Here is a 27,981-nt window from a genome sequence, read left to right as displayed (position 1 = left end):
TAGGTTTTTATTTATTTATTTTTAATGTAGGTCCTAGGGATTGGACCCAGGACCTCGGGCATGTTAGGCTAGTGCTCTACCACTGAGCTATACCCTTCACCCTTAAACTGACTTCTAAGCATTAAAAAAACAAAAGCAAACACCTCACTCCAAAACAAAACAAAACAAAACCCCAAAACAAAAAACCCAGCAACACCTTGCTTGGTGTTACATGATCTACATTAAGTTTAATCCAACTATTCTGTCTTTATCCTTTTCCATTTTCTTCTCTAATACAACCTCTTTCCACAAACGTTGAGGAAGCTGGTAAAATGTAACGAAAAGAGCAGTTTTTGGGGGGATTTGGGCCGAGTTGGATTCAGCACAGAGGATAGTTATTACTATCAGAGTCACTTCGGGCAAGTACTTAAACTCTCAGTTTCCTCTTTTGTAAAATAAGAATAATAATAAATAAGCCGGGAGATAATGCTTATGTATAGCGCTGAACACAGTGCCCGACACGTAGTATGAGTTCAGGAGAAGTTAGCTATTAAAGGAGTCTCAGAACCCGAGGTTTTGGCAGTGTTATTTTCTCTCCTGCAACTAAAGGAATTAGTGGAATCATTGCTTAAAGTGGTTAAACCTGAACGCGCACGTTCAGCGATGAAGCGTTTTGACCCCTCTGAGCCACCGTCGCCGAGCATGCGTAAACAAATGTGGCGGGACGTATATGTCATGGCGAGCTCCATCTGAGGTCTCTGCCGTTTGTGGAGAGCGGCGTGTGGATTCTCCTGCTTTGGGCTGGTTTGTTATTTCCCGACTACTGGGTAAGGGCGGCGGGTGGACCAGTGTGGGGCAGAGTTTGGCCGGAGCTCCTTTTTTTGGCGGAGGCTTGTTTCCCCCGTTTCTTTCTCGGGCCGCTTGCTGGTGTGTTTCGCAGTTAAAAGGGAGCTTCCCAGCTGGGCTGGGGGAATTGGGAGGCAGGGAGCGTTGCCAGAAGTGAGGACCAGGTCGTTGGCCTGAGGTGCTGCGGGGCTGTAAGGCGTTTTTAAGGGCTCTCGTTCCTTATTGTCACCTCTAACTGCTTTCATTCTTCCACTTTGTGCCTTAGTGAGTTTGTGGGGCGGGACAGGGCTTTCCCAGTTACCTAACTTTCGGAGCTGTATCTCAACAAAAATTCAAGCTCTGGTTGGGCTGAAGAGCAGGGTCTTGTTTTTTCACTTTTCCTTCTTGTTTACTCATGAAACCGCTCGCTAAATCTCGGAAGGACACGTGTCTTTCGGGTGGAAGGTGATGTAGATACTTCATTGCCTTACCCTGTTTTGTGCTTACTGGTATTAACTTGAATCCCTCAGATGTGTTATACTGCCGGATAGTGTTTATTACTAAGGCCAGACACTGGATCTAAGTCATGGCAAATATGGCAGATGTCACACCTGTCCTAATTAGTAAGAAGTTGGGAGTAGTGTGGGACATCATTATCCTTGCTGTATAAAGCTGTATTTTACAGAGTTTAATCCCTTTTTGGCAGTCTTAAAAGAGTTCTTAATGTGGTTTTGTGAACTCGTTACTAGCTTGCTTTCTCTAATCAGTTTTTATGTTCCAGACTCATCTTTCAAGAAGATTTGAGACTAATTGCAGATAATCAAGGTACTCATTTATTTTAAACCTTTTAAGTTGGAGTGACGTGTTACACGTAATATAACGTGCAAAGGTAGTTTGTTTTAATTTCTTAGTAATTTTCTCACCATCATTATATGGAAATGCGTTATCTTGATGTCACTAAATCTAAGAAGCATTTTCATTCATTTTACTTAACCTTTCATCACCTGCATTGAGCAGCGCTGACCATGTCCACCTCTTTGACATGCTTCTTCCTTTTCCTTCTGTGCCCCAGTGGTTTTCTCCTTCTCTGGTGGCTGTTTCTTGGTCTTTGTTATAGGCTGGTTCTCTTTTATTTGGCAGTTAAATTTGGGGTTCCTTAAGGCTTGGTCCTGTCCCCTTTCCTCTTCTGATTCTGTTCTTTTTCTCTCTGGGTGATCTAATCCACATTCTCATCAACACTGTTCTCTTTTCTTATTCTAGCCATTCTAGTGTGTGTGCGGTGGTATCTCATTGTGGTTTTGATTTGTGTTTGGCTGTTCGCTAATGATGTTGACATCTTACCGTGAGTTATTGGCCATTTGTATATCTTTGGAGAAATGTCTTTTCAAAGACTTTGCTCATGTTTTATATTGGGTCATTTGTCTTTCTGTTATTGAGTTGTAAGTGTTCTTTTGAACTCCCTTGTTGAACATTCCCTTGTTGAAAATCAGCTAACCAGGTAATATATTTTTGACAAGCATTCTAGATGATTCTTAGGAAAGTAATTCTAGGACAGTGATTCTCAAATTTAGTGCACGTCAGAATCACCCAGAGGGCTTGTTAAGTAAAGATTGCTGAGCTTTATTCAGAGTATCTGATTCAGTAGGTATGGAGTGGGACCCAAGGCTTTTCATTTCTAAAAAGTCCCCAGTTGTGCTAATTGTGCTGGAGTTGGATTCAGCACACTATGAAAAATAGTAGTGTAGGACTTTGGTTCACAGCTGTGGCAACACATATGAGAACTACTGAAAAGTGTTAAAAAGAAGATTGATGGCCAGGCTCCTGTTTCAGAGATCGAGTCAACTAGCACAGGGCTCAGTAGCTGGAAATTTTCCATAGCTCCACAGGTGAGTATAATAAACATGCAAAGCCTGAGACCTTTTGCTGTAGGAGAACATTGGTACCCAGTCAGGGAAGAGTGCAATCACCTGGGCAGGTTTTACATCCCCAACCTTGAATTCCACTCTGGAGATTCTGATTCAGAAAGGGGCCTGGGTATTTGCTATCATACAGGTTCTCCAGTGTAAGTAACCGGTACTCTGTGGTACTGTTCTCACTCCATCATTTTCAATACTTCCTTTTCCACTTATGGTTGTTAGTCCCTGTATCAAACTTGATTTCCTCTACTTTTGAGGAGAAAACTCTGTATGATCCTATTGTTCCATTTAACTGTTACCTTGCTTTCCTTTTATTCTCAAACTTTCATTTCCTTACTACTCACTTAATTTCTGAAGGCTAACAATCCCCTTTGCCAGTTTTGTTGGAAGTAAAAACTTGAGCTGATTAGTAGTGATGAGTGAGTTTGTTCAGATGCTTGTGATACGCAGCCAGGTTTAGGAACCTGCATTACATATTTGTCTCTTTTGTCTCCTGAGAGTGAATTTCTAGAAATGGAATTGTTGGGTCAAAGGACACATATGTTTTAAAGGTTGAGTCGTATTGCCACGTATTGCCACGTTGCCCTTCAGAAACGATATGCCGGCTTTGCTGAACTGGCAGCTACCAGTAGGGCTTTTGTCAGTCTTTTTTTTTTTTTCTTTTTTTTTTAAATCAATGGGGTAGGTGGAAAATAACTCCTTGTTTAAACAATGCTATTAGTGTGTTTGAGCATTCTTTCCTATACTTAATGGCTATTTGCATTTCATAAGTGAGTTGCCAGTTTTTCCTTTGCTCATTTTTTTTCCGGAATGTTTTTCTTTCTAAGGGTCACATTCAACTCTTGCATTATTTGTGCTTTGCCAGTGAGGCAGAGGCACGTGGGGAGAGCTGAGTGTGTTGGAAGAACATGTGGGTTCTAATTCTAGCTCTGTCAATGTACAAATCTTGTAGCTCTCCTGGACTTCCGTTCTGTAAAATAAAAGGCTTAGCAGTGTTCCCTGCTTCTGTAACTCTGATATTATAAGTTTACCGCAGTGGTCCCCTCTCATCTCTTTTCTTTCATACTATGTCCCTTCAGTGGATCCACACACACTTGTGTGTGGGATGTAAATATTGCATAATGTAGGAAAAAAAAACCAGGGCTTTTAATATGTCATTCAATTCCCAGTCCTTCTGTAGTCCTTTAGTAACATTGAAAGGCACTACCCGGCCTTACCCTTTCTCACTGAGCTTAGTTATTTCATAGAATTACAGTGATTGAAGAAACCTTAAGGGTTAGGTGTTTCACCCTTCCACCCAGTGTAAGAATGTCCTCCTGTGTTGTAGAAAGACCAGGTTTAAGCTGAACTTCAGCTTAAACAAGCCTTTTATTCATTCATTCATTCAACAGATAATCTGGGCGTCCTGTGTGCTGGGCATTGTTAGAGGGGAAAAACAGATGACACCTTTGTTCTTACAGAGCTTACACTGTGGTGAGAAAGACAGAAGCAGATACAGATACGGTGTCAGGTAAGTGTTAGGAGTTAAAATGAAGCGTAAAGCGGGGCTAGAGGTCAGTGAGCATCTGTGGGATGTCTGATCAGTGTGTGGTTATTTTAGATAGGGCGGTTCGGAAAAGACCTCTCCGAGGAGCTGTCATTTGAGTAGAGAAATGGGCAGCAAGCCATGTGAATATCTGGGGATGATATTCCAGGCAGAGGAGTAGCAAGTGTGAAGGCTCTGCGTCGGAGCCTAGTTTGGCATGCTCGAGGAATCTGAGAGGTTAGTGCAGTTGGGCCGAGTGGAAGGGGGCAGAGGGAGTAGCAGCTCGGGGCCAAACTTTGTGAGACTGCGTAATCTACAGTCAGAAACATTTATTGAGATACTGCATTGTGCCTGATAGTTCTAGGTACCACCTGGGGTAAAGCAGTGAACAAAGCACCCGCAGCCTTTACCTCCCTCCCCACCCCCACCCCCCGCCCCCGGAGTATATACCCTCATAGAAAGAGATAGTACCAAAATAATGAAGACATTGTCATGGAGGAAGAAATTTTCCTCTGCCCTTCTAGGTTCTTCTGGCTGGTCTAAGAATTAAATTGACAGATTAATAGGAGAAAAAAATAGGATGAAAAGTTTAATAACACATGTGCATGGGAGAGAGCCAGGAAAACTGAGTAATTCGCCAAAATGGCTGAAACCCTTCCTGTAAATACCATCTCCAGCTAAAGTCAAAACAGGATCCTCTGGGTAGTGGTTTGGGACTTCAGAGGGGAAGAAGGCATTTACTGTGAGATGGAAAAGCAAATGTTTGATAACAAAGAGGAATTTTAACAAACAGACTTTGCTAGTTTCACCTTGTCTGTACACATAGTTCATACTATAGTTATCTGTGGTGACAGCTCCCTTCCTGGAACAGGTCCTCTGTTTACATTCTTTTGGGCAGTTAGGGGAAAGATCAGAGTTTCTGCCTGAGTCTTCTGGGCCTTGGTTGTTTTCAGCTCGAAATGATCTGTATGCCAGAGACATTTTGGGGTAGCAAGTTTGCTCCCCTCCAATATCTAAGCAGGTGGTGAAGTGCTGTGGTAAGAAAACAAGGTGGGGAAGTGGGATAGGAAGTGTGTGTGGACATGGTGAGGTGGGAGTTGCTCAGACAGGCCTCACTGGTAACATTTGAGCCAAGTCCCAAAGGGCTGGAAGGCAGTCCAGGCAGGACTAAGACCTTGAGCTGAGTGTGTACCTGGTGGGTGTGAATCCGCCAGGAGAGCAGTGTGGTATGAGAGGAGGGAGCAGTAGGAAGTGGGGTCAGAGAGGTAACAGGAAGCTGGTTATATATGTCCTTGCAGAACTTTGTAGCGATTTTTACTCTGTGGCTTTTTACTCTGAGATGGAATACCAGTGCAAGGTTTTGATCAGAAGCCAGAGATGACTTAGGTTTTCAAGGGATCCCTAGTTTACATGCTGCAGGTGTCTTTTGGGAATTAAGAGTAGAAGAATGGTGACTGTTAAAATTATCCAGGCAAGAGTTAATGTTGGTTTAGACCAAGAATGTAACCATAGGTATGGCTGGAAATACTCAGGTTTTGAATATATGTGGAAGATTTAGCCAACAGGGATTTTGTTGGTGATTTGGATTTAGGGTAAAGAAAAGAGGGGTCAGGGATGATTCCAGTGTTTTTGGCCTGAGTGGGTGGAAGGTTGGAATTGCCTTTAAATGAGATGGGGAAAGTTGTGGGCGGATCTGGTGTAATGTTGGTGGTTGTGTGTAGGGTGAGGTTGGGAGAGGGTCAAGAGTTCTATTTTTGGCTTGTTTTTTAAAAAAATTGAAGTGTGGTTGATTTAGAATATTGTGTTTCCCGTGTACTGTTTTTGATTTTTTAAGTTTGAGATAACTTTGACATTCAGGCAGAGGTGTTGAATAGGCAGTTGGACATCTGAGTCTGAAGTTCAGGAGAGGACTGGAGCTGGTTATATAAACAGATAGTTGGTATTTCAAGGCCACAGGGCCAGATGAGATCACCTGGGGTGTGTCTGTAACTAGAGAAGAGAAGAAGCCCTGTAATGGAGCCATGGGGACATTCCAACGTTGAGAAGTTGGAGAGATGAGGACGAACCAGCAAAGGAGACATGGGGAGTGGCCGACCTGGTGGAAAGAGAACTTGGAGCAGGTGGGATCCCAGAAGCCAGTGAAGAAAACATCATAAGGAGGGAATGAATGGTCAGTAGTATGAGATGCTGCAGATGGGGTCATTGACAGTGACTGAAAGTTGACCATCGTCTGCATTGCTGGGAGCCACTGAAATCATGACAGGCAATTTTGATGGAGTGGTGGAGGGGAAAGCCTGGCGTATGAGAGAACAGGAGGGGGATATTGGACACTGTAAGTATAGACAGCTCTTGCAAGGAGTTTTCCTTTAAAGGATGAAAATGTGGTGAAGGTAGTAAGTAGAGGAAGTGGGTCAAGATAACGTTTTTCTTTTTTAAACGGGGAAGATAACAGTATATTTATATCCAGGTAGTAATGATTCGGTAGAGACACAACTAGTGATGATGCAAGAAGTGGGAGCGTTGCTGGAGTTGTGGGCTCAAGCAGATTAAAGTAGGACTGTTCCTGGGGAGGTGGCCAGTTCATGCATAGTGACAGATTGGTACGTGGGCAGAGGAGCATTTCCCGTTAAGAGAATGAAGTCATCCATCTGTGTAGAATGTGGGAGGGGATGAGGGCCTGCTTCATTCAGGCCTTCTGTTTTCAGTACCGTCATCAGCCTCGTTAGGACAAGATCTGTGAGAAATTATTTTCAGACAGTTCCTAAGATAAATGAGTTTAAGTTTCTTTAATGCAGCTCTTCCCCAGTCATTGGGATGCATACTGGGACTCTGTAAGAGGCAGAATTTCCCAGGTTGGTTTGACCACAGAACTATTTTTTTCACTGATAGTTAATAAATAGAACCAATTGGGGAAAGACTAACCTAGTTCATTTCACCTTACCTAGTTTTTGCTGACTTGGCCAGGGTTCTTGTTTGCAAGAGCAGAAAGCTCAAGCAGATTTAAGCCACAGAGGGAATTTATTGGCTCATACGACTGGGCAGAGCAGGGCTGTATCTGGCTTAAGGCTTTGGTTGGATCCAGGTGCTCAGATACTGACATTGCTCTTAACATTTCCTGCTCTTGGAAGGCTTTCTTCTTTAGGTAGGCTTCTGCTTTGTGGCAGGCAGAATGGCGCCTGTATCCTCAAGTTCATGTCCTTCTAACTTAGCCACTTCAGTGAAAGAGAAACCAGCTCTCCAGTTAGCCCAAGTGCTCTGATGGGGGTTGATTAAGCTTGTTTTTCATGCCTGCTAGCACAGCATCCATTCTGCAGCCTGTGGATCAAGGAGTCATTCAGCTTTCAGGTCTTATTATTGAAGAAGTGTATTTGATAAGGCTATAGCTGCTGTAGGTAGTGATTCCTCTGATGGATCCAGGCAAAGTCAGTTGAAAACCTTTTGGAAAGGATTCACCATTGTAGATACCATTAGGGACATTTATGATTCATAGGAAGAGGTCAAAATATCAACATTCAGTGGAGTTTGGGAGAAGTTGGTTCTAACCCTCATGGATGATTGTGAGGGGTGTAAGATTTTGTGAAGGAAATAACTGCAGATAGGGTGGAAATAGCAAGAGTTAGAAGTGGAGTCTGAAGATGGGACTGAATTGCTGCAATCTCTGAGAAAGCTTGGATGGATGAGGAGTTGCTTCTTAGGGATGAACAAAGAAAGGGATTTCTTGAGATGGAATCTGCTCCTGGTGGAGAGGCTGTGAAGATTGTTGAAACAACAACAAAGGGTTTAGAATGTGACATAAACTTAGTTAAAGCAGAGGCAGGTTGTGAGCGGACTGACTTTAATTTCACAAAAAGTTGTGTGGGTAATGCTATCAAACAGCACTGCGTGCTTATAGAGAAATTGTTGGTGAAGGGAAGAGTCAGTCGATGAGGCAAACTTCGTTGTGGTCTTATTTTAACAAATTGCCACAACCACCCCAGCCTTCGGTGACCACCACCATGATCAGTCAGCAACCTTCAACACAAGGCAAGACCTTCCACTAGCAGAAAGATGACAACTCTCTTAAAGCTCAGAAAATAGCATTTTTTAGCAAGAAAATACTTTAAAGTTAAAGTGTGTACATTATTTTTAAGTTATAATGCTATTGCATGTTTAATAACCATAACTTTATGACTCACTGGAAAATAAAACTATTTGTGTGGCTTTATTGTAATACTCGCTTTATTGTGGTGGGCTGGAGAGCAGAGCCCGCAGTATCTTTGAGGTATGCCTGTGCAATTTTTTTTTTCTGGATAGTTTTTTTCCTTAAGTGTTTTAATGTAATTGTAGGTTCACTTACAGTAATAAATATTATGTGGAGGTGCTGTGTGTTTTACCTAGTCTCCCCCAGGGGTAACACCTTGCAAAACTGTAATACAGTATCACAACCAGAATATCCACGTTTATCTGGGCAGCATCTAGGTCGTTTCCATCACCACAGGGATTGCGCACATTGCTGCTTATAGTCACATTCACTTTTCTCTCAACCCATCTTCTCCTTCATCCCTGGCAACCTCTATTTTGTCCTCCATTTCTATAATTTGGTTATTTCAGTCTCAAGTATGTTATGTAAATGTAATCACACCATATATAACTTTTTGCAATTGGCTCTGCTCACTGAGCATAGTTATTTGGAGATTCATCCAGGTTGTTGCATGTGTCAATAATTCATTCCTTTTGTTGCTGACTAATATTGCATGGTCTTGGATGTGCCTCAGTTTATTTAACCATTCAGTCTGTTGAAGGGCATCTGGGTTGTTTTCAGGTTTTGGCTTTTATAAAGAAAGCTGCTATGAAACACTTGTGTTGAGGTTTTTGTGTGACTATGTCTTAATGTTTCTCTTGGATAAACTCCTAGAAGTATAGTTGCCAGGTCGCATTGTAGTTGCATAATTAGTTTAAGAAAATGCTGTTTTCCCCAAGCAACTGTACCATTTTATATTCCTGCCAGGACTGTATGAGTGATCCAGTTTCTCTGCATCCTTGCCAGCATTTAGTGTTGTCACTTTTTAATTTTAGTCATCCCGATAGGGATGTTGTGATATCCCATTGTGGTTTTAGTTTGTATTTGCCTGATGGCTAGTAGCTTTGAATCTCTTTGCATGTGCTTATTTTTCCTCTGTATATCCTCTTAGGTAAAATGTCTCTTTATGTGTTTTGTCTGTTTTCTAACCAGATTCTTTTCATCTCTCTTAACTATTCTATTTTGAGTTCTAGGTACTAGACTTTTGTCAGATATGTAGTTTGCACATAATTTTTCCCACTCTGTAGCTTGACTTTTCATTCTCTCAAAAGAGTCTTTTGCACAGTAAAAGTCTTTACCTTTGCCTGGGTTTGTTAATTTTTCTTTTTTATGGAGTGTGCCTTTGGTGTCAAGTCTAAAACCAATTCACTTAGTTCTAGATCTAGAAAATGCTCTCATGATTTTTTTCTAAAAGTTTATAGCTTTATGTTTTACATTTTGTCCATGGTTCATTTGAATCAATTTTTGTGTAAGGTGTGAGACTTAGATTGTAGTTCATTCATTTGTCTGTAAATGTCCAGCTGCTCCAGTACTAGTTGTTGAAAAGGCTGTCTTTCCTCCATTGAATGGCTTTTTGCACTTTTGGTTTTTTCTTGGTATGTGTGTGGAGTGGGATGGTTATTGTCTAAAAGTTTTCTGTCTTGCTTAGCTGCGCCTTTTCTGCTTCTTTGGCAAGAGAACAGGCTTTTGCTTTGTTGAGGGCTTGTCTGCACCTGCTGGCATTTCTGGGTTGCTGTCTTCTTCAGCTCGAAGCCTGGGATATAGGAAGCAAAATAAAATGCAGGGAACTCACCACTGTGGTGTTCCTTAGGTTCCAAGGTCCCTGGCCAATCTGCCTTCTGCCCACCTTTCAAAGTCTTCTTATGTTTGTTTTATCTACAGTGTCCAGAGTTTTAGTTGTACTCAGCAGGAGAGATAGGGGAAATATGTTTATTTATCTTCCTGGAAGCATGTCCACATTTTCTTTTCTTAATTATAAAAATTTTGAACATTCAGGAAAGTACAATTGGATCATAAACACCAGCATATCTATTTCCTAGATTTAAGAGTTCTAAATGTTGTCCCACATGTCTTACTGTGTTTTTTACTGTTTTAAAATAAATTATAGACATAATGATGTTTTATCTCCAAATATTTGGTATTCATCATTAAAAAAATAAGATTTTTAAACATAAGGGCAATACTTTATATCTAATGATTTATAGTAATATCCTAATATTACCTGATACCCAGTTCATACTCTGATTTCCCTAGTTCCCAAAATGTCTCACCGATTTTTGGACAAAGTACTAATCAAGAACGTGAAGTCTGTTTCCTTGCTATCTTTTAGGTCTCATTTAGTCTTGAACAGCTCCTTTCCTGCTTTTTTCTCCATGACATTGACTTGTTGGAGAAATAGTTCTAGCTGAACCTTGCAATATCCCACTATCAGTAAGATTTATCTGGTGTTTCCTTGTATTTCTTTCTCTCCTATATTTTCTGTAAACTTGAAGTTACATCTAAAGGCTTTATTAGATTAAGATTTGGCAAGAATATTTCATAGGTGATGTTACATTAAACAGTTTCTAAAGGACTCATACGCTTGTATCATTTATAACTTTTTTATGTGATAGAGAAGATGCCTTCTGCATCCTGTGATACGCTACTGGATGACATAGAAGATATTGTGTCACAAGAAGATTCGAAGCCACAAGATCGGCATTTTGCAAGAAAGCACGTTGTTCCAAAGGTGCGAAGGCGCAACACCCAAAAATATTTACAAGAGGAAAGCAGTCCACCAAGTGATAGGTAAAGCTTTTTTTTTTTTTTTTTTTTTACAATTATATTCAGTATCATACCAGGTGAGAGGCTGGCATTATTGTATATGATATACATAATATCTCTTCTAAAAAATCTTTGAACTCTTGAGATGAAATATGTAGATTTATTATTTTTTTAAATTGGAATAATTTTAAAATTAGCAAAGTCTAAGAAAGAAAAAGATGTTCCTAAAAGGCAGGGTCTAGGACAGTATTTGGCACAGAAATAGATCTCCCTTCCATTCCCAGGCCAGATGTCTTTGGTATTACTGTAGTTGGTGTGTAATTGTTAAACCCAAGTTAAAAATTTTTATTGGAATTTGTGCTTCTTATGAAATAGTTATGGTTTGAGCATTTGATTTTTCTTAGCAAATTCATAAATAATTATGGATCATCTAATGGAATTGGACACAAATAAATTATTGTGCTGTTTACACTATTATGTTAGGTCTCTCATTCAGTGACATTCTAATACAACCTAGCCAGAAAGGATTATGCAGTTACACAGTTATAATACACTTATGTTGTTTATCTAGTAAATTGCTGAAAGCTGTAACACCCCTGATGATTTTGTTGGGAACAGTAAGCTTTTAAAAATCTATGAATTTAAAATTTGCTTACATTTTAATGACTGTAGTTTATTAAATCTATCCTCAACAGGTCCTTAAGGTAATGTCTATTTAATTATTAATTATTAGACCAATCCAAGTTGTAAAAGTCTTTTTTTCCTCCTCCCTAAAAATATTGCTTATTTTAGAACTTTATTTTTATATATGGAGTACTTTTAATAATGCCATAGGGTGGCAGATTTTCATTTTGATTGTTATTTATGTTTGTAATTATAAAATAAAGACTGTAGCTAGTATGTCTTGGACAAGAATTTGCAGAGGAAAATCACTACTGTGTCTGTGAGCATATAGATCTACTTAATTTTTTTTTTTTTAATTTAAGTGTAGTTGATTTACAATGTTGTGTTAGTTTCAGGTGAACAGCAAAGTGACTCAGTTATATATATATATACACATAGGGGTGTGTGTGTGTATATATATATATATATATATATGTTCTTTCTCAGATTCTTTTCCACTATAGGTTATTACAAGGTATTGAAAATAGTTCCCTGTGTTGTACAGTAGGTCCTTGATGTTTATCTCTTTCATATAAAGTAGTGTATATATGTTAATCACAAACTCCTAGTTTATCCTTCCCCACTTTCCCTCTTGGGATATCATAAGTTTGTTTTCTGTGTATGTGAGTCTGTTTCTGTTTTGTAAATAAGTTTATTTTTATCATATTTTAGATCCCACATATAAGTGAGATCATATGGTATTTGTCTTTCTCTGACTTTATTTTACTAAACATAATATTCTGTATGTCCCTCCATGTTGCTGCAAATGGCATTATTTCATTCTTTTTTATGGCTGAATAATATTCCATTGTGTATACATGTGTATGTATGTGTATGTGTATATATATCACACATACACATACATACACACCACATCCTCCTAAGCCAGCTGTCTATTGATGAACACTTGGGTTGCTTCCATGTCTTGGCTATTGTAAATAGTGCTGCTATGAACACTGGGGTATGTATCTTTGCAAATTAGAGTTTTCTTTTCCCAAATGTATCCCCAAGAGCTCAGTTAAAAACTTTTTTTAATTTTTTAAGGAACCTCCATACTATTTTCCATAGTGGCTGCACCAATTTACATTCCCACCAACAGTGTAGGAGAGTTCTCTTTTTTCCACTCCCTCTTCAGAGTTTACTATTTGTAGACTTTCTGATCATGGTCTTTCTGACCAGTGTGAGGTGATACCTTCTTGTAGCTTTGATTTGCATTTCTCTAATAATTAGTGAGATTGAGCACCTTTTCATGTGCCTGTTGGCCGTCTGTATGTCTTTGGAGAAATGTCTATTTAGGTCATCTGCCCATTTTTTGATTGGGTTGTTTGGCTTTTTTGATATTGAGCTGTATGAGCTATTGGTATATTTTGGAAATGAATTCCTTGCTGGCTGCATGGTTTGCAAATATTTTCTCCCATTCCATGGGTTGTCTTTTTGTTTATGGCTTCTTCTGTGCAAAAGCTTATAAGTTTAATGAGGTCCCATTTGTTTATTTTTGCTTTGATTTCTTTTGCATTGGGAGACTGATCCAAGAAATGATTGCTGCAATTTATGTCAGAGAATATTTTGCCTGTGTTCTCTTCGGGGGGTTCTATGGTGTCAGGTCTTACATAGATGCACTTAATTTTTCTTTATTTGCCACTGCTGTTAGAACCATTTTCTCTGCTACTGTTATTTTTTAGCACCTTTCCAGGAGTTGAATTTAGTGGTGGTATTTTGTCACATTGAAGTTAAAATACAATTCAGAGAAGGGGGAGGGTAGAGCTCAGTGGTAGAGCACATACTTAGCATGCATGAGGTCCTGGGTTCAATCCCCAGTACCTCCACTAAAAACTAAATAAATGAATAAAACTACCTCCCTCCCCCTGCAAAAAAATAAATAACTAACAATAAAAAAAATGAAAAATTAAAAAGATACAATTCAGAGAAAAGGATTTTTTTTTAATAGAGTCTTAACTTAGAATTCTATGCTAATTTTATCTTGATTTAGATTTTTGGTGTAATGACAGATTATGTATTTAGTTACTGCTTTTAATGAATAGCTTGCAAATGGGTTGCAGTGAGTGTTTTTTACATACTATGCCCAGAAATTACCTAGTGTTTTTTAATTTTAAAAAATCCCTTAATGAGACTTTTTTTTTTTTAATTAACAGCACTATTCCAGGCATACAGAAAATTTGGGTACGAACATGGGGTTGTTCTCATAATAATTCGGATGGAGAATATATGGCTGGACAACTAGCTGCTTATGGATATAAAATTACAGGTAATGGCATCTGTAATGTATTTTATTGATTAAATTGTTTGGAGCTAACTTTTCCAGAGAGATGTATTTTAGCTTCAGCAGCTAGAGGATATTTTAGCATAACTTAATGATTTTAAGGCAAAAAAGAATGAAGCTGATTTATGTTGTATAGGTTACTACAGATGACTCTTCAACAGCATGGGTTTGAGCTTCACGGATCCTCTTATCCGTGGACTTTTTTCAGGACATATACTGCTATGTTTACAGTGTGTGGTTGGTTGAATCTTTGGGCTTGGAACCCTCGGATATGGAGGACTGACTCTGGGAATTGAACATATGCAGGTTTTGGTATCCCTTTGGGTCTTGGAATGAATTCCCTGTGGATACTGAGGGATGACTGTATATAAGACATATTTTTTAAAAACTTAAAAAAAAAACCCTTTATTTTGAAATTAATTTGGACGTACAGAAAAGTAGTAAAATTACAAAGTATGCGTATGCCCTTTACTTAGCTTCCCCAATCTTAACGTCTTACATAATTATAGTACAATTAATAAACTGGGAAATTAGCATTAGTGCAATACTGTTATCTAAACTACAGATCCTGTTTGGAATTTTGCCACATTTACCGTTTGAATCCTTTTTCTGTTCTAGGATCCAATCTAGAGTCTCACCTTAGGTTTACTTGTGATGTCTCCTTCCAATCTGTACCAGTTCCTCAATTTTTTTCTTGTCTTTTATGACCTTGACATTTCAGAAGAAAACTAATTATTTTATAGAATGTCCCTCAGCTTGGTATTGTCTGATAGTTTCTCATGATTAAAATAAGACAGTGTATGCATTTTTGCCACGAAGAGCACAAAAGTGATACTATATCCTTTTCAGTGCATTGTATCAGGGGGTTCATGATGTTAATACACTAACTCTTGTCTGCCAGATTTCTCCACAGTTACGTTACTGTTTTACTCATTATAAGTAATAAATATTCCTGTGTTTCTTCAACCTTCTGCCTACTTATTTTAGTATTCGATAGTTTTAGTGTCTGTTGGTGGATCTTATCTGTAACAGTTACTGCTGTGATATTTACTTACTGTTGATTTTCTGTTTTCTTCCACATTTATTAACTGAAATTATTCTGTAAGAAAGAGTTGTCCTTTCTCCCACATTTTCCTTGTCTGTATCAGTGTGGACTTGTGAATATTTATGTTACTGCACAGACTATCATTCAGTACTGTCATTATTTTGTTGCTTGTATTGTTTCAGTTTTGGCCGTAGGACCTCGTTCAGCCTGTGGCGCCTGTGTCTCTTCAACATGCTCCTATTCCTTTTTGGGCACTTTCCTATTTTCTGGCACCACAAGGTGTTCTGGTCTCACATTTTCCCTTCTGCAGCCTTGGAAGCAACCACTTTTCCAAGGAATCCTGATCCCTTTCATTAAGAGAATGGTGTTTAGAACCAGCCCAGAGATCTGGGCACTAGGTGTGCGCATTGCCACCTTACAGTGTCAGTGCTTCTCGGTCCTCTCAGTGGACAGAGTTAGGAAATGTCTTTGTACACTAGCTGGCATGTACATGCTCTGTATGTATTTTCTCTTGTATGTGTATTAAATGGGAACATAATTTGAATGCTTTGTGACAGGCACTGGCTCAGTGCTTTATATGTGTTAAGCTTAGTCCTTGTGATATAAGGATGTATTAGAACTCTTACTTTATAGGTGAGGATAGCGAGGTGTCTTACTGTAAATCATGTAGGCAGTGGAGTCTGTTGCTCCAAAACACTGCATTTGACTGCTAATCTGTATCTCATAGTTGCCTTTGCATGTGTAATTGACCAGTCTTGGCTTCAAGATGGACGTGAGGAGTACAGAGGCTTGGACAATTATTCCTTTCACAGCATTGTTTCCTTCAGTAACTAAAGATCATATGTCATTAACTTTGTGCTTTTGATGACTTATTCTCTAGATAGAAAAAAAATCACTCTTAATACTTCTGTTCTTTAGATAAAAACACTCCAAATCTGCTTTTAGAATTGCTTCTATATTCATTAGTAATTTTCAGTATAATTTAGACTAGACTTGCCTTACCACATTCTGATGGCGCAGTTTGAAAATTAAGAAAATAGCCTTTAAGATAATTGACTAGAACATTTAAAAAAAAAATCAGAGCTTGACTTTTCCTAGGTGGTATTCAATATCTAACACATTTTAATTTGAATTTTAGTCCATTAGCAGTTTGTTTTTAGTCTTATAATAGTACTCTTTGTAAAATAACAGTCCTAATGTGTTTACACAAGGGTATTAAGCTTTGTTATGCACACCTAATTTTGGTTTCTTATTTGGGAATAATACAAAGGGAAAATAAAGCAATTACTTGAATATGAATTTATTTTTCTTAATGTAGTATATTATTTTATGTATCTACATTATTTACATCTATTTGTATTAACTTTGTATACTGTTGATTGTACCCACTTTAGAAATTGATAATCCATTTTTTAAAAATCGAAGTATAGTCAGTTATAATGTGTCAATTTCTGGTGTACAGCCTAATGTCCCAGTCATGCATATATATATGTATATTTGTTTTCATATTCTTTTTCGTTAAAGGTTATTACAAGATACTGAATATAGTTAGTTCCCTGTGCTATATACTGCGTTTTTAATTCTGGTATGACTTGCATGCAGCAGACTTTAGGACCACTTTCTTTGCTTGTCTAGATGCTATAGGCCCAGAAAATAGGAACAGTGTTCCCTTCTGTAAAACATTTAGTAGGAAATCTCTGCAGGTCTTTTATTTAGGTTAGATACATGATGTGAATGATTTCTGAATACCTGTGCCAGTCGTCTCTTCTGTTACTGTGGAATAGTGGGAGTTTATAAAAATTATTATTGTTTAATAGTTTATAATGTTTCAGGAATCAAATACAGAACTAAAATATTTTTGTTTAATTTTATAATTGATAAGAACTAGGTATAAAGTATTTTATGTATAATGTACACAGAGGTTATTGATAACAGTATACAGAGAAATTCAAAATTCTTAGTAGTAGTAGGTATTTTTACTATTTGGAGAAGAGAGAGATTATGTGGTTATATACTTGATATTGCTGCTTTTAACTATTTGAATCTAGGAATATAATTACTCCATAGTAAAACCTCATAGAGGCTTACTCAGAGCAGTAAGCTCTTGTTTGTTGCCTCCTTCAAACCCTTTTTATTTCGAGGAAAAAGGTGGTTCATAAGTTATAGAATAGTGCTTGCTTGCTTGTCATTTCAAAGAGTGAAACCTACTGTGGAGAAATGATGTCATTCCCTAAAACTCAGAACAATTAATTGTATCATGGATACCTGTTTGCATGATGCATTTAAATCAGTATCATGGAAAGCAACTGAATTGTCCTTGTAGGTATAGTGGCTTTAAAAAAAAAAGTATGATTTGAAAACAAACAACAAACAAAACAAAAACAAAAAGTATGATCTGAACATATATATTTCATGAGAGTGTTCTTTACGTAAGCAGTTTTTATGGACTAAACTCCCCCCCCCCACCATAATGCTACTTTTAGTGACTATTTTAGGATTATTTCATTTGGGATGTTGGTAAATTATTTTCAGCATCCTCATTGGTGGCAGATCTTCATATCTTGAGAGTATATTTAGTGTTAGAATGGTCACAGGTCATTTGAGGCCAAAAGTATGTGATATGATGTTGAACAATGCTGTTTTAGTTAAAAATAAGGCATTTTTTATTTGTCTTAACTGATTCTGAAAACTGTTTTAAAAGAGTTCCAAAAAATGTTTATAGTAGTGATTCTTAAACTTTTTGGATCTCTTCAGAAACTTACGACCCTTACACAATTTCGGCAAAGAACTCATAACCGTTGCCTGGCCCAAATGGTGGAGTGAAGGTATGGTCTTCCAAGGTGACTGCTTTAGGAACAGCCCTCATTTAGATACAGGTAAAGTAGAGAGATGTTAGAGATAGGTTGAAGAGATAAAAAAGATGTTGGAGAGAGAGATGTTTAGTTTGTAGTCCTCTCTACTGTGATTGAATATAGTATCACTTTTTAGTTAGTGGGAAAAAGTCCATCACAAGGCCATTGACTTAGATTCTAGTTCATAGACACCTGAGAATAACATGTTATGTACATGAAATATCTGTGATGAGCTTACCTAAGTCAGAATAGAGCATTTAGCTTGGGTGCCCACAGTTTCAGAGAAATCATTTTGAAATTGCTGGGCTGTTGCAGTTCTTGATAGTTTCTTTGTTATAGCTGTATAGAGTTCATTCAACAAATGTTCTCTGACCATGATACATGCTACAGGGTATAATGCTAGGTGTGCAGACATGAAAATGCGCTAGACATGGATTCCAGCAGACAAGAAGATGATTGTTTTCTAGTAGAGGAAAAGCATTCATACTACATTCTAAATCTTAGAAGTTATTTTAGTAAATGATCAAGGTCTTTGAATGTATTCTTTCATTTTTTTATAATACAGGGGAAATAGGGCCTGCTTTTATCAAAAGAGCATTTCCAATTTATATTTTAGAAATGCTTGATGTTAATGTCAAGTCAGAGTATAAAGTCTTATGTTTGAATTAAGAAAATTAATATCTCTTTGTTGTTGTGGAAACAAACATTAGTTTATTTGGTAAAGGACAGTATTATATAATTGAATGACTAAAGTGTAAGCATATTTCCTGAACCTGGCCATTTAATTTGAAGTAGCTTTAAATTGGAAGACTGAGGTCAAGGGGGTATATTAATTAGACTGATGAATAGAAACGTTTGTGTAAGAAATAAATTCAAGAACCACACTGTGGATGGTAGACTTTTGAAGACATTAAAGTTGCGTTTTTGTGTTTGGACTTGGAGTTTTGAAAATAATACTTCTTGTTCATAATTAAAGTATGAGTGCACATAAACTTCCTTTAAAAAAACCCAACAAAACAAACTTTCCCTGCTTTATCTCTTTTAAGCACTGGTGGGCATGACATTTCATATTAATATCTTGAGTTTACATGCATAATAAAGGAGATGAAGTGAAGAGATTAATTCTGTGGGAAGCTGAAAAAGCAAGAGCCTTCAGCTTCTTGAAAACACAACTAAATGAAAATTGAATGTATGATACATTCTTCTCTTATGTGACACATTATTTTGTGCCAGCTAGTTCAAAGTGAAATCAGGATTTTTGTACACATTTTCAGGGAAGAGGACTGAATTGGCTAAAAGCCTACCGTCTATTAGGCATTTCATGTAAGTTATTGCAAGGATCAAATGAAATAACCTAGGTGTGAGATTACTTCATATTCTAAGGTGAGATTGATACTGAGAAGGAAGACACATGACCTGCACAACTTCACCTAGTGAATCCGTGCAGGAGCTGACAGGGGCACTTAACTGTCTGTCACCGCAGCCTCTGCTCTTTGTCTTACGCTGTGTAGTCTCTCACAGTTGGTATTTTAAAAGCAGTCCAGTGTGGAAATTTAATAGTAATGGCTTTTATTAGGGTAGTTCGTGCTGCCCCTCATTTTGAAATTTCTTCTTTAGTCATCTTTTATATGGGATCCTGATTAGAAGCCATTCTTTTTTGGGAGGGGAGGGAGCGGGGGATACAGACCGTTGGACTCCATTACACAGGAATATGCTCAGTTTGTTAATTTCAGCGCTGAGTTAGGAGTTGGAAGTAAGCTGTTTCTTTTGTAAGAGGCAGTATCAGCTGAGAGCTCCCTGGTCCATTTCCACCTCCTTAATCATAGAGTCATCTCCCAGTGGAACAAATAGAACATCTTGATTTTTGTATTCTTGAACCTCCAGTGGAGTTCAGTGAGCGAATCATTGTGTGTCTTAGTGCAGGGCTTCTAACTTGCCTTCCATCATTGCGTGTATAGTGCAGGACTTTTAACTTGCCTTCCACATGTACCTCTTTAATCCATCCTTCTTGCTCCTTTACCAGCCTCACAGTTATTTACAGTGTGTATATTGTCTTACAGTTTGTAAAACACATTCACGTCTATTGCTGGTTTTATGTAGCTTTGAGATGAAGGCAGAACAAAGACTTTGCTAACCTAGGCTTTTAAAAGGTTATTTAAAAATAGCCTGATATTTAGGTTTCTGACTTAAGTCATGTGTATTAGTAATTGGTATTTATGATGAGGGATTTAGTTATGTGCTGAAGAGAACATTTTCTTAATGTAACACAGTTTCCTTGCAGAAATTTATTCTCTAGCCAAAGGTGATGCTTTTATCTGAAGATTTTGAAATCCATCTGGAATTTCAGTGAAAATAAATTCTACTCTGATCATTTGCAGAGTGCCTGTAATGCAAAGGGTGACCATCAGCATGTAGATACAGTTCAATCTTAGCATTATTCTAAAGATCAGAAGTTAAACATAGAAAGGGTTATATACACTAAAATAGGAACTATATCTGTTGATCTGTAAAATGTCCTCATGTGGGCATTTCAGGCTAGTTTTATAAGATTTTACTTTTTATATCCTATGTCCTAGAAAACTATAATCTTAAGATAATTAAAATTATTTCTTAACTTCCTGGTAATTTACTTTCGCTTTCTCTCTCTGGTTACTGTGGGAATATTATATAGGTTTTTCGCATGAACTAGGAAGAATATTGTTCGTAAGTCTTAATATTTTTCTAGTTTCTTCTTGCCACTATTATATCACCTAGGAAGTAGAGGATTTTATCAAAAGCTGGCGTTATATGAGGAGCTGATGGCACAGGGGTAGTAGAGGTAGACATTTTTCCAGGGTGTGACTTCCAACAAAATAAAAGTGATGCACCAGTGTGTCATATGACAGTCGTCATTGAATCACCGAGCTGTATTCTTTTTATGAAGTCTCTCCAACACTCAGCTTTCAAGGATAGAAGTCTTAAAGAAGTTTGGTAGCTTCCCTACCTTTTATCTACCTAGAGAGAAGAAAAGAAAGCTCATGAGGTTAGGATTTGGTGACAGGAGGTAATTTGGAGATATCTAAATATAAAATGAGACCTCTTTGCACATTGCCTTGCAGTATGTATAATAAACAATTGGGGTTGAAACAATCTAGGACTAGACTGTTTCTTTCTGATCAGCCCGTATGTTCTTAGTAGATGAAATTTTGGAATCCTGTATTTGGAGAGTTCTGGAATGGCTTACTTGAGTCAGGAAAAATCCTTTTGTGAGGAACTGAGTAACAGTGTGCTCCTCAACCCCATCTCCATTTTGTTGAGGAAAGTTGGTTGGGAATGGTGACTAAGTGAAAGGTTGGTTGAAGTTGTGGAATATGAGCAGCTATTTAAGGGGGTTAAAGTGTGATTTTTAAAGTGGAAATTGCAGAGAACAGACTTGACATCCTAAGTAAAACCAAAGACTGAAATGAAAGTCAGTATAAGGGAATTAATTAGGATGTGTGTGTATATATGTAGGTATTCATGAAAGACTCCATCAGTTGGAAGGATGTGGACAAACGTAATTGAGAAACCATTTTTATAATGGTTCTTCAAAGTGCTTCAATTTGGGGGGCCATTGATACATATAATTAATTGACGTATGTTATGCATAACTTCCTGGAAAACTGTCACTGTTGCATTTGTGGCCTCAGGGATAAGAAGACTTTGTAGAAGTATAAAAACATTGTTATGTCACCTGAAAATGGAGCCAAGTAATGTACATTTCTTAAGGAAAATGTTGTAGTAAAGATATTGCATACCTTAATTGTCATTCTGCGGTGAATGTTTTCCCATTAAGTTTATATATATATATATATATATAGAAGTATAGTCAGTTTACAGTGTTGTGTCAATTTCTGGAACTAGTTCTTTTTTCCCAGCAGTTAATTAGGTTTACTTATTTATTTATTTTTTATTTTTAGAAGCGATACTGGGGATTGAACCCAGGACCTTGTATATGCTAAGCATGTGCTCTACCAGTTGAGCTATACCCTACCCTTTTCTTATAATTTTTTTTAAGAAAAATTTTAACAACTTCATTGAAGTATAATTTAGATTATATTTACCCTTCAAATTTACAACTACTTTCCCTATAAGATCTTGTGAGGAGGTTGTCTTTATTTTAAAATAAGCCCAAGATGACTGAGAAATGGGAGAAAATTGCTTTTCATTACATGAGGAATTATATTATGCTTTATGTTATAAAAACTGAATAGCTTTCTCTATTCAGGTTCCTAAAATTTAAATTCTGTATGCTGAGAATTTTGTTAAATTTTGCAGTGCTTTAGTGGAATGCCCAGTAATAGTTTTAATAACTTGCATGGTCATCAAATTATTTTGATGAAAGTTTTAAGCTCTTTTTTTGCAATTTTCTCACAGTAGATGTGGGAAAATTTTACCTTTTTTATTGTCTTTCTTTGGGAACTTGAGGATCAGTTTTCAATCCTGTTCCACTTTTGGCCTGACCTTTTCAGGTCACTTAAACTTCTTGTTTGCATTTCTTGTAGCATGTAAGTGGTAATACTTCAACTCACAAGTAGTTGCATTAATTTTTGCGAATAAACTATGGAGTGCTAAATTGTGTTAAGATTACTAGTCCTTTTGGAATCACTGGCCTTCTGATATTGAACAATTTGAAATATTTTCAAGTTTTAATATTGATATTTTATAATTTTTGAGTGACAAATTGATATAGACTGATAGGTTTTCAGAAACTTTACTTTTGTTTAATTGCTTGATGATTCGCATTACACTTTGAGATTCTGTAAAACAATTTTTTAATAATTCATTTAGAAATAGCCTGTTTCAATTTTATTTTTCTAAGAAAATGGGCAGATGAGAAAGTACTTAAAAAATCTATTTTTGCATTGTTGTCTCTGATTTTGGGAAAAAAAAAACAAACCTTTTTTAAGATGCTGACCCTGAAATGTGAAATAATGTTGGCATGTTTTGGCCTTTAAAATTCTGGTAGGTTTGGATTAAAAGACATGATGTATTTTCAGCTCTTGGACGATAGATGGCAGTATTACTGCAGCTATACCTTTATATATAAAAAGTGAGTTTTGTGTTACAAAGAGTTTTCTCATAAAATTATTAGAAATCATTAAATTAGTTAGCACTTTATTTTTTTTCTGATTTATTGCTTTTCAAACTTCTTAGTCGTACTTATGTAAGAATTGGACAAATTGACCTCTTCTGAGGCAGCGCGATCCAGTGCAGATACCAGCCCACCACGTATATGCTGGAGACCACGTGTGAAATTATTCGTTCATTGCTCACTGCTTGACATTGTCCTTGCTCTGTTGGCCCTGACTGTTCTTGTCGTAAAGTGTGCTCATTGTCCTTTTGCCCAGAGGAGCGTGCTCAGGTAGCAGTTTTTTGTATCTGAAGACACATTTGATACCTTTTACCATTCCATTGATTTCACACTTAACTAAACTAAACTTCGTGTAAGGTGCAACTTGAGTAGCTCATTAATCCTCAAATCCATAAACATATATTCAGGGTAGAGAGGCTTAGTATTAAAAGAGAATGGAGTAACCTGCAGCACTTGAACGTTTCCCTCATTCCTACTTTACCAAAATGATGGTTAATTTAAGGGGAGATGGTTTGAGTGTGGAGGCATTTGCAGAGACTCAGCTTTTGGTCCTTCCTTCCTCATAGCTTGGTAAGGCTCAAATTTAAGAGTTTCTAAGAATTTTTGTGCAGTGCTATATACACAGATTCATGTGTATCATAAACACGGGTGATTTAAGGGCTTCGTGTGTGTGTGTGTGTGTGTGTGTGTTGATTGGGACTGTAACGAGATGACCTAATCTGATCACTTTACATCCTTCCTAACTCCTTGTACTTGATGCAGCTCCACTTACACTGCCACCTTTCAGCTTACTTCCCTGGCTTAGAGACAGAGGGAGTGGCACCTCAGCTACGTCCTGTCTTAGGGTAATTTAATTTATCTTTTTCACATGTTCTCTCCCATGGTGTGTGAGTTACTTCCATCTTAATCATTTCTACCTTTGGCATCTCAGAGACACTGTTGCTTAGTGATTAAGAGCAGACTATAGCCAGCTCTTAGTACTGGACCAGACTGTAAAACCAGCTACTACTGTGTGTTAGCTGTTTGGTATTGGGCAAATGACAATACCTCTGTGCTTCAGTGTCCTTATTTATTTAATGTAGATGACAACAGTAGTCCTTCCTAAAGATTAAATGTTAGTATGTATAAATGTTCAGTGTGTGTTTGGTATTATCATTATCATCAAACTAAGTATCTTGCACAAAATAGGAACTCAGGTGTTTTTTGTGTGTATATTAGTAAACACATGAAAACAATTTTTTGGTTGTAATGCACTGAAGTAACTTTATTCTTTATTAAAAAAAGTGTATTTTAAAGGTTAACTGAATGTGGTGTGGTATGTGTGTGTGACTGTGTGTCTATGTGAATCCCTTGAGTTCTTCCTTACAGTCCTATTTAGGTGGCTGTCAGGTCCAGTCTGCGCAGTCCTGACATGTCTTGGATCAGATCCTCACTCACGCTATCACTTTTCCCGACACGGACTCTACAAATTATATTGACTCAGAAATCTAATTTAATCCATTCTTATTAAATTGGAGGCAGTAATTGCTTTCAATTTAATGGGACTGAATTCAGTATTAGAAATTTTGATGTTCCGCCAAATTTAATGAAATTTGGTTATGTATATTTCCATGATGTGCATGTGTGCCTGTGAGAGAGAGAAGTGATCTGGAGCGTTACTTGTAGTCACACGAGTTATTTGCAGCGATAATAAGAGGAACATGGTACAGGGTGGCACTTCCTCATTCTTTTTCCCCTCTCTACCAGGGAATAAAGCAGAGAGAAATACAACGAAGGGCCTTCAGAATGGGATTTTCATCCATTCAGAAATAAGAGAAGGGAATTAAGAGTCTCCAGAGAAGATCTGGAATGTTGTTTACTCTTGAGGGGAGCATCCAGCCCTCCCAATGATGAAAAAAGAGCTGTGGAGTGAAATGGAATCCTTCAAAAATTTATTCTTAGCATGTTTATATTCAGTCTTTCCCACTAAATCATTTTTAGAAATGGCGAAGTTTACCGATTTTTATGTCTGATACAGTGCTTTTTCATGATTATGTTATGAATAAGAGGTGAGGCTAATTAATGAACTGATAAATACATTTTCTGAGTTAGTGTCTAATTGTTGATCATTTGATGGTGGAGTTCTGTTTCACAGAAGACGTAGTATGTCGGGCCCATGCCTCTGACTTCCTTTTACTCTTTCAGTGATTTCCGTAACCATTTTAGCTACCATCTTTTTTAAGCTGCAGTCTTTTTTCTTCCTTTTTAATTGAGTGACAGTGTACAGTAATTTAAGATGGATTCATTACATATTAACTGATTTTGAAATCTCTGTAAAGAACTACTTGACGACTGCATTTAGAGTAAAATTCTTGGTAACGAATCGAAGATAAGATCATTGAGAATATTTTCTTTTTCCCATGTGAGAGCTGAATTGTTAGCTAGCTTACAAAAATAAGGGAGCTGTGAGAGTGTTCTAGAGTAAATATGTTACGGTCTGATAAAAAAAACTATTCAGGAAATCAATGAAAGATGTAAAAGTAGAACACATTGAAAATGCTATTCAGACATCTCAATATGAGATCAAATTAAGGCAAAGAAGCTTTAGGGAGAATATTTGAAGCTTTTCATTTCCATCTCATTTGTAGCAGCTCTTTTATCTTGTGACTTAGGAAAGTTGCAAATCATGTGCAAGCCATAAACAAGGGCTTTTTTTTTCCTGGAAAAAAAAAAAACAGAGAAGGCTTTGCAGTTTTCAGTGAAGGTTTTTTCCTTTCAGCATAGAAATAGGGAGAGTACTGTACTGGGTGAAGAGTTTTTGTGTTGGTGAAATGTAAACAGCTATGTGAATGTAGTCAGCGTTTGTGTGTCTTCATGTCAGAATTTAAACATACATATCTTTTTCTTGCAAATACATATAAAAACCATTGTACAAATGATAAAATTATTTTGTAAAATCTTATGCAGTGTAGCAATGTGTGCATTACTTATAACACAGGATAATTAGAGCATTTGACTCATTGAGGGATTAATGCTGGAATTAAAACCTAGCAATTTCAAGCTCCTAATGACTCAGCCATTCTAACTGAGGGATATTTGGGTCAGGCATTAAAATTTTCTGAGTCTCAGTTTTCTTTGAAATGAAATGCTGCTGTCAGCCATATAAAATTAAAATGAAAACATAAACATGAGGTATTTTAGGTTTTGAAAATACTTACGTTTAAAAATAACTTATTTATTATAATTTAATGTTATTAAATTGTAAACTGATTTTTTTTGAATTTTTATTTTTTTCAATGGATTTTTTAATACCTTGCTTTGCTCTCTGTCATCTTTGTTACATTTAAGGATATTTTTATACAATTTAGAAGCCCAGTTCCTAAATATACCAAAAGGTGGTGCTGTTTACATATGTATAATATTTTGCTTTTTGATAAAAAATGTGTTGCATGTTTTATCTGCAAATGTATTAAATTGAGGTTATATTTTTTACGTTTAATTTTCTGTTTTGTAAATGGATTTTTATTTCAGCTAAGGTTTACTGGGACCAGGTTTTGTTTTTACTTTGGAAAGGTTTGGAAATTCAGATATTTAACAGCTATTTTGTAGACATAAACTCCTGTATAATCCAGTATAATTAATGATAAAACCTTGTATTAATGTGACAGCTAATGTGTCGTGGAAAACATAGTTGCTTTTGTATAGCAAAAACCATTAATTTTTTTAAGCCTTTAAAAACTATCCAGTGATTAAAACATAACAGCCATAAATAAATGATTTATGTGGCTTTTAGGTCATACCTCATAGGTTTATCCATTCTGGAAAGTTATTTTATGTTAAAAGCACCTTTGAAAATTTAGCAGAATCTTTCATTGCTTGAATTTCCTACTGGCAGTAGTGTGATGAAAGGAGAATTGAGGTTCTATGCATAGCTTCCTTCGGTGGAGAATGCAAAAATTAGATAATATGAATTTGACTTGAAGTGAGGATTATTTATATAATAGGACGTGGTGAGTACATTACCCATACAGTTAGGTGAAAACCTCCTGATTGTTCACTTATGGAGTGTATTACATCCCACTATGACCCAAGAAGATAATATAATTAGGATATTTTTATGTGCAATCAAAGCTGTCTGTAGTTGTTTTTTGAGTATAAATAGAATTTGCCAGTGATTTTTACTGGAAGTAGAGCAGCACAAAATGCTGCTGTTACTAATATTGTAAAATGCTTGACTCTTGTTTTGGGGGTAAGATGAAGAAATCTAAGATAATTTTAGGTTTCCTTCCACTGTTTTCTTTCTTTAAAAGTAGATGTTTCAAGTTAGCAGAACTACTACATTTCAGTATTTTTCCCTTAAGTATCAGTTTTTAAGGTACTAATCCATAGAAATAAAGAGTTTACATCTTACATTAAAAATTCACCCTTGTCACTCTGAAGTGACAGTCTGTTACTGAATGTATGTAGTTTGGGGGAAGTGAAGACACACTTGGCAGTTACAGGGGTTTTTTATGTTCGTGAGAGTGTATGTGCTTACAGTTAAATGTTCACTCTTACTGCTGCTTTTGTTTTGCTAGTAATATGATTCATATGTGATTTGTCTGAATTATTTAAAAATGCATAGTTAAAGGAGGATTTGATTATTTAGCAACTGTTTTAGTAGCCGAAGACTATCACTTAGACATTTTCTTCCAGTATTTGACAATTGTTCTGTGAGCTATGAATAGTATAAAAAATAGAAGGAAAGTATTGTGATACCTTAGTACTTCAGAAAGCCCATATTCTTAGGATACTCTTATTGTAGAGATTTAAGAAGTGTTTTAATTACCTAGCAAGAAACCGATCTGGTTTTTTACGTAGTTTTTTTTTTTGCAGATATAAAGTTTCATGGTTTTGGTAAATAAAAAAGATTATTTTCCTGAATTCCTTTTGTGTTTACAGATTTTTGTAAGGAAATTAGAAAAAGCAGAAATGCACTCA

The 27,981-nt window shown here is 36.8% G+C and overlaps 1 protein-coding gene across 7 annotated transcripts in view; it reads left to right on the top strand.

Annotated features, from left to right (window-relative positions):
* Positions 1–669: 669 nt before the first annotated feature.
* The window catches only part of CDKAL1 (CDKAL1 threonylcarbamoyladenosine tRNA methylthiotransferase), a 532,049-nt gene continuing 504,737 nt past the window's right edge, over positions 670–27,981 (top strand). For 2 of the 7 annotated variants that reach the window (XM_015234628.3, XM_072945596.1), the window contains exons 1-4: positions 670–783; positions 1,586–1,629; positions 10,918–11,092; positions 13,885–13,997. In XM_015234628.3, the coding sequence (XP_015090114.2) occupies positions 10,923–11,092; positions 13,885–13,997 (283 nt within the window). In that variant the 5' untranslated portion in view covers positions 670–783; positions 1,586–1,629; positions 10,918–10,922. Of the gene's footprint in view, positions 807–1,571; positions 1,630–2,595; positions 2,691–4,111; positions 4,231–10,917; positions 11,093–13,884; positions 13,998–27,981 lie in introns of those variants that run through there. The other 5 variants (XM_072945594.1, XM_015234630.3, XM_006198610.4 and 2 more) reach the window with 5 other exon arrangements.

This window comes from Vicugna pacos, chromosome 20, assembly GCF_048564905.1.
Source record: "Vicugna pacos chromosome 20, VicPac4, whole genome shotgun sequence".
Lineage (NCBI taxonomy): Eukaryota > Metazoa > Chordata > Mammalia > Artiodactyla > Camelidae > Vicugna > Vicugna pacos.
Note: the sequence above shows the minus strand (reverse complement) of the source record. Positions and strands in the feature narration are given on the sequence as shown.